Source organism: Colossoma macropomum, unplaced genomic scaffold (assembly GCF_904425465.1).
Source record: "Colossoma macropomum unplaced genomic scaffold, Colossoma_macropomum, whole genome shotgun sequence".
In the NCBI taxonomy this organism is placed as follows: Eukaryota; Metazoa; Chordata; class Actinopteri; order Characiformes; family Serrasalmidae; genus Colossoma; species Colossoma macropomum.
In genome coordinates this window covers 19,116,162-19,129,629 of record NW_023494807.1, presented here as the reverse complement: position 1 = coordinate 19,129,629, position 13,468 = coordinate 19,116,162, and the positions used below count along the sequence as shown (strand labels likewise).

General features: G+C 40.2%; 1 protein-coding gene across 8 annotated transcripts in view; it reads right to left on the bottom strand.

The window, feature by feature from the left end:
* Positions 1 to 2,095: 2,095 nt before the first annotated feature.
* Positions 2,096 to 13,468, bottom strand: part of LOC118797268 (band 4.1-like protein 3) — a 64,383-nt gene continuing 53,010 nt past the window's right edge. For 5 of the 8 annotated variants that reach the window (XM_036556564.1, XM_036556557.1, XM_036556558.1 and 2 more), the window contains 6 exons: positions 9,854 to 11,500; positions 9,182 to 9,271; positions 8,152 to 8,247; positions 7,362 to 7,442; positions 5,975 to 6,090; positions 2,096 to 3,343 (listed from right to left, as the gene is read on the bottom strand). In XM_036556564.1, the coding sequence (XP_036412457.1) occupies positions 5,980 to 6,090; positions 7,362 to 7,442; positions 8,152 to 8,247; positions 9,182 to 9,271; positions 9,854 to 11,500 (2,025 nt within the window). In that variant the 3' untranslated portion in view covers positions 2,096 to 3,343; positions 5,975 to 5,979. The remainder of the gene's footprint in view (positions 3,344 to 5,974; positions 6,091 to 7,361; positions 7,443 to 8,151; positions 8,248 to 9,181; positions 9,272 to 9,853; positions 11,501 to 13,468) is intronic. The other 3 variants (XM_036556561.1, XM_036556562.1, XM_036556565.1) reach the window with 3 other exon arrangements.

Here is a 13,468-nt window from a genome sequence, read left to right as displayed (position 1 = left end):
CGACCTCCTGCTAATGGAAACCAGCTGACTCTCTCACACATGTGCGCGCACACACCCACACACCCACACACACACACACACACAATGATAATGACTGAAATGCAGGTACCATCTTCCATGAATGCAGTACATAATCCTACACTGGTACAGGCGCTGCATGAAGATATGAGGAACGTTAACTTAAGTCAAATATTAGTCCATGTTCCCGAATGAGGACACGCACACACACACACACGCACACATACTCCCTGTCTTAAAACCCAGACTATGTCACTCATTACTGCGTACATTGGGACGTTTAGATCAGAGACATGAACAAATGCAGAAAGCAGACTTGTGGTAGACTGTAATGCACTGCCACTCCATGTGTCTAACGCAGAAAGCAGATCTGTGGTATAACTAACTGCCACCAGCACTGCTTTAACTAAAACCATCCATCTTGCTCAGAGCCTGACGTCACTTTTCCACACAGAACACTTTACATACACGTCGGAGCCCAAAGCCTGCCTATGCTTTTGCATCTAGTTAAAGCGATAGTTCATCAAAAAATCTAATTTACACAACTTTCCACTTACCCCAGATGTAGTTGAACAACCAAGATGTTTAGTGTCCAAATTCTGCTTCTTTAGTTTTGTGGTGGAGCTACAAGGCTAACATTGCTAACAAGGACTTGAAATCAATAGTCACCCAAATCTTTTCTGTGAATACGTGCAGAAAACCTCTCTCAACTCGCTCAAACTGTGTCCATGTCTTCATTAAGGCCATACAGACATATCAATGTGGATTAGGGGACAGTATGACTTACTGTAAGCCACGAAAATGAACAATACTTCACTGTGTAGCTGAACACTGGGGGAAGATTTTCTACACAACAGGTGTAAAGTATGACTCACTATAAAAATGAACAAACTTCATGGGGTAGCTGAACACTGCATGCAGCCACTTTCGATGAATTCCAGCTCCACAGTCCAAGTTCTCTACACATACTTGCACATCACACAAGCATACAGACACTAGAGTACGTTTACACGATTGTTCATGTATGTTTCTAAATAGAAACAACAGAAATTGCAAACATACTCTGCACCGTCCATATGCCTGTGTGACGTGTCTACACACAAAAGGATTATGCAGGGAGTCAGAATTCTGCACATTCTGTGAGAAGTTTTAGGGCTGTATTTACAGCAAAGAACTTTGGGTGACTATTGACTTCCAGTGTTTGTTAGCAACAAAGCACATTTGGAACAAGGATAAATTTGTGTAACTTGAATTTTTCAAATTTAACTATCGCTTTAAAGTCTATGTGAATCAGAAATCAAAGCGCATTTACTTCCATTCTGTGGTGTAATTCTGAGTGAAACATGGTATCAGGGAGGGTCTCTGAGCTAGCTGAGCGTTTCTCTTGGTGACAGGTAGGGTGGTGGGAGTTGGAAGTGAAGTCTATTACTGGTTGTTATTAAGAATGAATTACTGTGATTGCAAACCAAAGACAATGAGCTCCTAGATTTGATGTTTACTAACCAGTTATAGCTTATTAGAGAGGAATAAAGCTTTGAACCTGTGTTTAATAATAACGATTGCTCAAGATCAGCAAGCTCTGGCGTTGAGTAGAAGTGAGAGAGACATTTGGGCTGAGAGGAATACTGGGCTGCTACAAACAGATGAGCTTCCTACCATCTAAACTCAGTATTTAGTATTCTGTTACTCTGTATTTGTAACATAGGCCTACAGAGTCATAGTGACTTATAAACCCATGTGCATTCATAATAAACAGATAGTTTGCAGAGTGAGTAAAATGTAAAATCACTGACTAGAACAGTGGGCACTGAGTCATGGTTAAAAAGAACACATTTTTAGTATGTCTGCCAAAGGATCTCACTCCAGAGCTAAAAAAAAAAAAACTTTCCTTCAGCCGTTGAGGAAGGAGTGAATCATTCTTTAAAATCCTGCACCACCTAGTGGACAAAAAAATTATAACTCCACTGAGCAAAAAAAAACAACAACATCCAATTTCCCTTTTAAATCAGGAAATTGAAGGGAATTTAACAGAATTACCTCTATATGCCTAACAGCCACATATGACTAGGACTAGAAATGTCAGTTGATTTCAATAATATTTTATTCAAAAATAAAACAACAAAAAAAATCACAATGTTTGTGTAGTTTGTGTAACTGAGGCTGTGTGTTTAGGATAAAGAGACCTACTGGATTGGTTCTATCAAAAGTAAGATGAAGTTCCAGCACCGTCAGATTTTAACTTCTGAATGGTGGCCTCAAGGTCAAAAAGCCCCAGTCAGTCCACTTCATGTCACAACTGTGAGGGTGGTAGCAAGGGTGGGAGCGAGAGTGGGAGGTTGGGGGTTTGGGGGTGTTGGGGTGAGGAGCGGGAGGGGTAGAAAAAACAAACAAACAAACAAAAAACAACAAAGACAAAAACACGAGTCCATATTTTTGGGTTACCAAGTAAACTAGAAGCAGCCCTTCGAATAGTGCCATAGTTTTTCTTTCTAGTACTTTTTTGCCATTTTGTATTTGGTGAACAGGATAAATAAAAATGTAAAACAATCACTTTTATGAAGCAAGTAGAAACATTTCCATAGAGAAAATTAATGCTGTTTCAGCTAACAAGCATATATATACTGTATGTACAAAGACTCAGTATCTGTAGACTTTGGGTTGGTTTTCCACATACAGATTAAACCTAGTCATGGGACTAAACTCAACTGTCACATTCCTCCACTGAAAATCCCTAGGCTTAATTTGTGTTAGCAAAACTGGCTCTCGCTGGAGAAAATCCTGGAATACTAGAGTGAGGGGATTTTAGCCTTGCAATGCAGTTGGCACGGTGATTCAGTCTGCTGTTTTTGCATACTTCATTTTACCTCATATATATTCAAATGAGTCCACAGTTCTCGGATTGGAGTGTTGGACTATAAATAAATTGAAGTTGCATAAATTAAACACTTTCTGATTAAAAATCTCTGATTAAGGCAGTCGAACAAATTGTGTTTCTGAGACGATTTCTCCCATTCTGGTGGTTTTGAGTGCTGTATGAGTTTATGGCCTCTTGATATTATTGCTGTTAGCAGTGAAGTTTCATAATTCCATCAAAAAGCAGAGCTGGCGTCGTCATCATGTCGATGGCACTGTGCGCCCTAAGAGGACACCGAAAGGTACCAAGCTGATGTGCAGAGTGGGTTTTAATGGTTGTTTCTCCACTGTCCGGCACATAAGGAGTGCGTTCTGTGTCTGAGGTCAAAAGTCATGACTCGGAGGTGGCGGGAGTCATATGTCCATGGGATGGGGAAAATGGCACTGTTCTCTGTCAGACTGGCCCTTACTCCTAAAAAAACAAGAAGAGAGAGAGCAGTTAGGGCACGTATGCAGAATTATGAGTGAAATAACTGCAGTGTTGGTACACAATCCTTAAGTATTCCATGGTAGAGCATGCAGCACATACAAGTCATTCATAGCACATTCATTTCAGTACAAAAACAATAACTGCAGTGGGGTCTAAAAGTCTGAGACCGCTGGTGAAAGTGCTTCTATTTTGCATTCCTTTCTAACTTAATATAAAGTTCATTATAAATGATATCAATTAGAGTGAAAAGTAGAATCTTTGAATGTTTACATGAGTTTCAGAATTTCTGATTATGTCCCACTTTTGCTTCAATGACACAGACCTCGTAAGTTTGTGCAAAAGCCTCTGACTGGTAGATCAAATCCATCTGAGGATCATCTGAACATGTGTTTCAAAGGAAGAAATAAGACAAAATCTGACCTTTTTGTACAAAAAACATGCCATGGTCAATTTCACAAACTGGCTTCAATTTCAATAGTGACCTAGAAATAGTGCAGAATTTCAAATACTTCATTTTAATTGTCATAACTTTTCTTTGTTTACATTTTTCCAAGATTCTAAAACTTTCTGCTGTTTAGTTCAAATTGAAAAATTTTTTTGACTGTAGTCTCAGACCTTTGGACTCCACTGTATTAAAGGAACAATCCCTCGTTTCTCAAGCTAATCACACACAAACACCACATTGGCACATATTCACAAAGACACAACAAAGCTTTCAACGCAACACATGAGATGTTAAAGATGTTAGAGATTAAAGTGTTGCAGAAGATCAGGAATCCCCACTGTTCAGGTCAGTCATAAACAGAAGCCATGTTCCCCTCATTCACACAGCATGAGAGGGGTGCCAAGGTTTCATTCTGAAGCGAGCAAAACAGTTTCCCATTCAAATACAGAAAAAAGGAACAAAAGCAATGTAAAAGAGATACAGCAGAACAAGCAGACCTTGATGAGAAGAGAGAGACGATGCCAGAAAAGAAAAGCAGGCCAAGTACAGGTGGACGGCCATGCATTTGGGATACTTCATAATCCAAAAGCTTGTGCATGCACACATTGATGGCTGCAAAGGTCACAAGCCCTACACACCCACAGCACTTCCCTATTTCTTAAATATAGAACGTTTCTTAAGTTTATTTTCAGTTCACTTGAGTAAAAAGAAATACTTATTTTACTTTTCTCTTATTCAACTGAACCGAACCCGCAGTAATACTGCCTAATCAGTAAGATTTTATCCTGTACAGCACAGTCACAGAAGCTCTTTACCCTCTTGAAATCCCTGGCATGTTACATTCTAAGGCTTATTATTGAATAATTAGAACGACTACCATGCTAACTGTAGTTATTCCCTTACATTTACTTTTACATAAGTTTTATGTGTTTATCAGGAAAGTGTGAGCTACTAGATAATTATTCTGTGTAACATGAAGGTTCAGAGACAGTTTGACTAAATTACAACCTCCAAAGTGCTGTGTAATTGTGTTGGGAAAATGATAAGTACCAAGACAGTCCAACTAAATTACACTGAAATTACTAACAAGTTCTAGCTATAATTAAATGTATAGAAATAGTACAATACCTCAAAAATATCTGGACTAATAAGGTGGCAAGTACCAACATACTCACCCTAACTGTCAATGAAATGTTACACATTTAAGCAGTAAATCGGAAACACCTCCAAGTTATTTGGTGTAAAATTACAGCACAAAATACAAAGACAGTTTCCTGAATAAATGGTTAGGACCCAGTAAATCCATAGTAAGGGACATTTCTGTCTTTTACAGGCAAAACAGGCATATACTGTAACAGTAAGGCTCTTTGTACTTTATTAATGTACAGTATTTTTAAACATATAACTACATGGTACTTTTTACCCAAAATAATCACACAGCACTGTTGCCTTTGTACCACATACTTAATCAGCCTCACCTGCTCTAGCTAATTAACTACTTCTGCGTTCTGTGTTAAGTTTTTCATTTAATCAGTTAAAAGGCTAAAGATGGTAGAGGCAGTAGGCACAGCAAGTGGTGGCATCAGCTTCCAAATCCAAATACATCTTTGGTTTGACTTATTTTTCAACAAGAAAACAGTAAAATCCCAAACTGTTGTTATATAGTGTAGGAATTACCTGAATGCCACCTAGAATGTCACCTGCTTCAGTTTGAGCAACACACCATGTAGTGAGAATAGTTCTCGGTTAACTGACTACAAATTATAGACTACAACATCTGTAAGCACTAGGACTTGCATAGATAGTTTGAATGGTGATATATAAACAAGCACATACACAGCTCTGTACATCATTTAAGCCATATTAGAAAAATGATTGACTGCAATAGCTGATCTAAATCTATACAACAGAAACAGTTTTGAAAGCTGAGTATCCTCCATTGTGTAGCAGCACTAACAAAAAGGCAAATAACACTACAAAGCGAAAGCACTGTGCACTGCGAGTGAGCATAGCTGTTGACAATAACAGCTCTGCACTGAAACCAGACACAAACGCACACAAAGCAAAAACCATACACAGCTAAAAGAGCACAGAGCTGAACTTAGCATGCGTCCACAGGTAGTGGAAAGCCTACAATCTGATGGAGGCAGACCAGCTTCCCCCCTTACCTGTATCACTGGCCACCTTCACCAAGTGAGATCTCCGACTCTTTATGAACCACTACCTTGGTGACCGACATGTCTGGGTGCTGCTCTTTAGCCTCTTTTATAGCCTGAGCCAGAGCCTAGCTCAGAGCAATCCCATGCAAGAGCACCAGGGGGAAACAGAGGACAGGGCACACAGGAGGATTATCAGAATCAGGCAAGGAAGAATCATTAATCATTGAATTAATGATGATACATTGTTTATGTAGCACATTTAAACATTCTGGTATGTTCATATCACAAACCATGATTACAAGTTGGCTGCAAATCTGAAGATTCAGAGCAAGATTGTTTCATAATTAAATGACTGTGATTAGTAATGATCAGGGAAGCGTTTATTTGCTGTGTTTGAATTTGGTGGGTTTACTTAGTGTTAGAACAGAAGCAGAAGTTCAGCACTGGATAAAACTGCTGAGCACAGTAATGTTTGCCTATGCTTAGAGGTGGCAGCAAGTCAAGTCCCATGCAATACAGTCAAGTCCTAAACTTTGAGTGCTTTAAAAACAAAACAAAACAAAAAACTACCTAACAGTTGAATGTTTTTGGAAATATTTTTCAAACCATTTGTGGTTCCTTTCAACCTTTAACACTGGCACCCTTCTGTTTTAGAGTTTCTCTTGTTGGTAGGTGATAAGGACAAACATAGCTGGCAACTTAGCTTGATAGCACTGACTAGTGCTTCTTATCCGAGTGACAGTTCTAGCGCATTGAAATAAATCATTATAATGAATATATTGCATGTTTTCATGTGACACACAACAACGACTCTAATTAGCTGAATGTAAACTAAAAACAGGCGCTGAATGTAGATTACAAACAAGAAAAATCAAAATCCCTGCACTGAATGAAGTTTACAGAAAAAAGAGCAAAACGCTTAACTGCACAAATTTTAACTGCGTCAGTTAACTGCAGCAGCCACGGAAGTAGATCAAATAAAGAGAGCCCAGATTATTTGATCTGTTATGAAGAAAAATGGTGAGTTAGGCTGATTAGTAACACCAGTAAGCAACCAGACACCTCTCCAAGCTTTGTCCACTTTGGGAGTCGAATCATAAGGCCCAAGTCCAAGTCTAAGTCAAAGTCGTAGTGTTGAAGACAAAGTCGAATCACAAGTCTTGTTTGAGTTTGTCATGTCAAGTCTGAAGTCATCAAATTTAAGCCTCCAAATCATGTGAGTTGAGTCCTCACCTCTGACCACTCTACATCTACAAGGCAAACATCTGGAACAGTGAACATACACCATTGCTCTGTATATTCTGTAATAAAACCACTCCTTTGTCTCTCTGAATGGTACAGTATCAGTCAATGAATGTTAGCTGGGTGAGTACAGAAGGAGAACCAGTCTCAGTACCTGGTCATGATCAATGTTTGCATCTCCCGTGATGACAATCCTCTTCTCAATCCTCGTCTCTGAGATGCCTCCCTTCACCGTCTAGCAGAGGCACAGACAGGGTGTAAACAGGGCTTAATGTGTAAGAAGATGAAATGGGGAATGATCAAGTACAGAGCATGTTCTTTACTTTATGAGGCTTCACATCCAAGTATACAGTAATTCACAAGAAGGTGGAGTGCAGCCAGCAAGCAAGCTTAGGAACTGACGGATGGAAGGATGAGTGCAAGGATGGGCAGGTTGATGAATGGATGAATGAACAAGAGAGTGAACAGCAACCAATAACAGAAATGCAGCAGTGAGAAAGAACAGGTTTTTGTTTGTACACCAATGATGAACAGAATGATGGATAAAAATGATGAGATGCAGGTGTTTTTGATCCTCACTCACAAGATTACTATAAGAACAAAGTGGAGGGGATCATGAAAGAAAATTTTGCAGAGATTTTACTCTCTTTACTTCTATATTAAAGGTCAAAACACACTGACCAATGGTAAGTGAAATCAAGCCCATAAATGATGGACATGAGCAGACACAAGAGAATAGTGGCAGAGAGAAAAGCCCACAAAAGCATGAAGCAAAAAACAATAAAGCAGAAGCAACAAGTACTTTGATGAAAAAAGGAGACAAACTTGTGAGAAAGAGCATGAGCAATCAAACAGTCCTACTGCCTGATTTGTCTTCAGTGACTGTTGATTTTGCACTAACACACAGTAGTTAAGTCCAGTAGCCCAGGGTTCAGCACACTGACCTTTGTGATGTGTGTAGTGGTTGTGGTGCTGTTGTTCTCAGAGGTGATGGTCTGTGCACTCATCAGAACTCCAGGGTCTCCACCGTTAGCATCGACCTTCACATTCATCCACGTAGATGACAGACACAACATACACCTCATGGTTAATAAAAATGAGCAATATCAAATCATCTGCAAATATTTAAGTACCTCCAAATAAGGTGACTGGGGGGCACGGGGGTGGTCACATTGCATTTTTTCTAAAAGCAGAAACACACAAGGTGCACTGCTTGATCTTTTTCTTGGGGGTTCACACTGTATTTGTGATTAGAGATGGCATTTAAGTATTGATGGGTATTGGTATGGAAAATGCTGAATCGGATATTGGAAGATAAAAAAGAATGAATCTGATTCAATCCTGTAACAATCTATATTGAAATGGCACACAGTCACACTGTATGATGTGATTCTAGCTGTGTATTTCTTCCTGGAGGCAGCAGAGTTATTGAGTAGTTTTAGCATGATAATCTAAACATGGAAGTTTTTAAAGAAAAATACATCATATCAGTGTCAGTACTGGCCGATACTCAAGGTTCCAGTATCGATACTGGAAAAAAAAAAAGTGGTATCGTACCATCTCTAGCTTTGAAATGTACAGGCAGAGAGCTCTGACTCTCACCAATTTGGAAACTGATCTCCAACGAACTAGCAAGCATGGAGTGGAGACCTGTGCTGCTAGCAAAAACAAGCTAAACTTGTCTATGAATTTGTGACTGCAGCCACTAATCCCTTCTCCAGCTGTCAATGAAAGTGTACCTACCTTTTGATCTGATTGGTGAGCACCAAAAAATGCTAATGACGTAGGCTATATGAGCGTTAGGAGTTTTTCAACTCAGAGTGCCTGAACTGCAGCGAAGGGTACCTCGCGTTTTATGTGAAAATGGCTAGCAAACATGTTACTTCCATTGAAAACAATTATGAAAAAGTGTAAAAAACAGGTATGAAGTGAACTCTCAATAATAGGGTAATAATATTGATACTGGTAGTTTACCTCAGCAGATTCATAAGTGATGGTCTTGGTCTCGGTATGAACTACAGGCACTTCAGTGGTCATCACTGCCTGCACTGGCTCCTCAGACTGCTGTACACATTGTGAAGATCAATCAGAAACAGCGAACAAGATGATACATTGACAACCTTTAGTGACATTTTTAGTAAACATTTTCTCTAAAATACTCCATACTTTTATGGATTCAAAGACCTTCTCCTGAAACAAAGTTTTTCTGATACTAACCATATTAATTTCACATTTTAGAAAGCAAGTAAAGGCAAAATCACACATAGTGCATGCCACCACATGCATCCTGAAACAAAAACACACTGCAACCATGCAAAATACCATGCACTGTGATGACTTATTACACAGTGACTGTAACAATGTTTCAATTTAACACAGTGACAATAATATGCATTCTTTTTGATTCCATGCTACTGTGTGTGGCACAATCACTGTGGTCATGCAAACGTCAGCACTGTGGAAAGAAATTGTGATAGTTATCATTTCTCTTGATTTCTACAGTGATCAAAAACTTCAGATGCACATCACAGCAAAGAAGAGTGAGAGAAGTCCCTGTTGACTCCGGTATTAGTCTGAGCTGGTGCCAGGCATGGGGAAAGACTCAGTGAATGGTTAAGTTGTCCAGGCCCTTCAGGGTTGGGTTACCTCCAGGAGGGGCATGGCAGCTTCACTAACTGTGTTCATTTCCTCCTTCATCTTCTCTGTTTCTTGTGGAACTGCTTCCCCTTCCTTATCGTTGCTCCCTTTACATTCTGAATCAGTATCTCCACCCTCTTTGTTTGTACAAGCTAGTTTACGTATCTCTGGAGATGTGAAGTTTCCAAACCCTTCTGCACTGTCCTCTTCTATTTGGGTCTCCAGTGGCAACTGTTCTTCCATAACAGGCTCTTGAACTTCCTCATAGGGTGGCACAAACTGCACTGAAGTGGAACAGTTCCCCAATCCTGACAAGTCACTTTCAGCACTTTCATCTACATTTGCTTGTTCTTGCTCTTCAATGGGTAAGTTAGCATAATCAATGCTAATCTCCTCCGAATTCTCTCCCTCTTCATAAACAAAGCTCTCATCATCTTCACAGACTGACTTCCTGATTGGGGTAGAGCTTCCAGAACTTGCTGACTGTTCTTTCTCCTCTTCATATTCCTGACTGTTCTCAGAGACTTGCCCTTCATCAATATTGGGAGTCAATGAATTCTCATATACCTGATCCACACATTCCTCAAGAGAGGACTCTTCTCTTTCATTGCTATCTGCTTTATGAACAGACATCAATGGAGCAACATCAGCCAACCCAGGTGTAGCTTGCAGAAGAGCTGCCTCAGCCATGTACATCTGAGTTTCACCAGCAGAGGGCACCATTGCAGCATTTTCACTATTCTCTTGGTCTTTGCATTCCCCAGTCAAACCTGGTGTTAGGGTTTCCTTTTCAGTGTGTGTCCAGTCTGCTGTGCTCTCAGTGACTAATGCTGAGGGCATGCTTTCAGACGCTATGGTCTGCTCTCCCACTTCCTCTTGCAGCCCCTCTTGTGCGCAGTTTCTAAACTGGGTGTCAAGTGGCAACTGTTCTGCCATTACAGGGCATACAACATCCTCTGGAACTTGCTCAGCAATGTAACTGTCCTCACACCACGGCGCTGACTGCACTATAGCGGCACAATTTCCCAATTCTGACAGCTGGATTTCGTCTTTTGCTTGATCTAGCACATTAACAGGTGACTGTTCCTCTTCAGTCATGAACAGAGGAGCCTGTGAGGCAATCTGTCCACCATTACTGTCTTCATTTATAGCATCCCCTGGTGTCAGTATATTCAAAGTGGTTGCAGACAAGTCTTCATGAGGCTCATGAGGAGGTGAATTCTCCACCTCAGCTTCATAAATAAATGACATCTGCTCTTGAGTCTCATAAAGAGCTGATGTCTCCTCCTCGGCCTCATAATGTGACTCGTCCTCCTTAGAATCATAAAGAGGTGACGTCATCTGAGCTTCATAAAGGGGTGACTTGTCCTCCTCAGCCTCATTAGGAGCTGACGTCTCCTCCTGAGTCTCGTCAGGAGCTGACGACTTCTTTTCAGTGTCACAAGGAGGTGACTTCTCTTGAGTCTCACAAGGAGCTGATGCTGACCTCTCCTCAGGCTCATAAGGAGGTGACTTCTCTTTCTGAACTGTACAAGTTAGTGACTTCTCCTCTTGTGCCTCATCAGTCAGTGGTTCCTTCTTATCAGTCTCCTCTGCTTCCTCTCCCTCCAGCACCTCCTCTACAACTGGAGTCTCCTCTTGCTGGTCACCTGAACTCTGTGAGATGCAAATGACACTTTACACCATTATCTCTGGACTTCTATTATAAATAACTGAAGAAGCACACTACATAGTGTGGATTAGAGAAAAGAACCTGAAGCAGATAAGATGATGTGTATTTCACTGATGTGGTGTCTTTCTCATATAAGACGTCTGCACACTGCTGAGGAAATTCTGAAATGTAGGCCATTTTAGACTGGAGGAAAAGGACAGAGATGGACAAAGGGTGTGAGAACAGGCAAAAGAGGGTTAGTGTAGTAACAAGGGACCAGAGTCTCATTTTCTCTCAGTTAATCCTAGATTGCTGCATCTCTTTAATTCCTTTGTTGTTCAAGTTTGTTAGTACCATTCAGGCCACTTTTGAAGTAACTACGTTCCCAGCTCTTGCTGTATAAACATCTAGCTGTTCCTGCTGCTGCCTTAATACAAAAAACTGCCATTCAAGTCAGATTTTGACTCCACCTTTAAAGTTCCACTCTGTAACCTTGCTTGGACAAGTCTTGCTTTTTGGATAGAACTAATAATTACTTTACATATTTCCTTGGCATCTTCATTTTTAGTGTACTGACAGAAATGGGGACTTCTTGTCATGAAGATGACAAAAGAAAGATAAATATAACAAATGTGCAGGAAATAACAGACAGCTGAGATATACTTCCCAGGCAGACCCTGTGAAATACAATGACTGAGAAGCCTGTGGTAAAGCACTAAAGCCCCCTCTATTGTCAACACTTCCAACAGTTGTGCACAGAACTCCTACTGATTCATGAGGTTTTTACAGGTACCTGCATAAAGCAGTCCTAGCTTAGGCTAATCTCTCCCATCTAACAATTGATCAGACATGTCTCTGAATGAATGCTCATCATTTTAGGACAGACTTTAATTTCCTAATCTCCTTGATTCTTTAGAAGCATCTAAGGTGAACTGTAGGTTACTTAGAGGACAGCTATTACCAGCACTAACATATTCCATTTCCTATTTATTTCACTATCGATTCACTGCAATCTGGTTCAATTTTATTTTTCACTTCTGCCATCCTGAACTGTAGTTTAAATTAGTCTGAATATAACACAGAATTATTATTTCCACAATTCTACCATGTAAAAGCCTTATGAATCTTTCTATCAGGTACAATGCTTTCATGAAACAAGCAGATGCAAGTTAAGCATGATTCTGTTTATGAATGAGGAAAAAGCTGGCATTCTGAAACTGACCCAAAACCAACATTATAGGTCATTTGCAGCAGACAATTTTCTAAGCAGACTTGAAATGACTGATTTTCAAGAAAAACAACTGGTTTAAAAGATGGATGTAGATCAACTAAGCAATGAGGGCATCATTAGCTTTTGTGATGAAAAGCAAACAGTGTGGCCTTCTATAGTTTTGTTAGGCTTCAGGTGAGATTAAATCTGGTGAAGCTGGGGTCAGTGAATGGGAGCCAGGTCATACCACCACTCTGAAGGTTGGAGAGATCTTGGTGATGTAGTGAACTGAGACTCTACTGGATTGTAACTGGTTTCTGCTAGCCATCTCAACATGGGGCATATTCCATTCAACACTTTGATGCATGGGCTTCTGTGGAGCGGCAGTTTGGACCACAGTCTTCTCAGGATTTAATATAAGGAGGGTCTCTAATTTGTAATCAAATTGTTCACTGATTACTTCGAACGCTGCTTCATCTTTATTGGAATCAGTCATTTCCTGTTTTGATGACGTTGAAGTCTCTCTTTGGTCTTCTATCTTCTGTTCAGGTATGGTGGCTGCTGACATTGCCTTAGTGATCTCAGAGTCTGGCATGTTGATTTTAAAAACCATACTGTTCAATTTGTCTTCAAAAAAGTCAGTCTCTTGCATGGTGATGTTGAGAGCTTCTCTAGTGTTATCTGCATTCGCTTCTCCAGACAAAACGCAACCGGCTTTCTCCAAAACAGGATTATCACATAGCTTGTCATAATGGTTTGATAC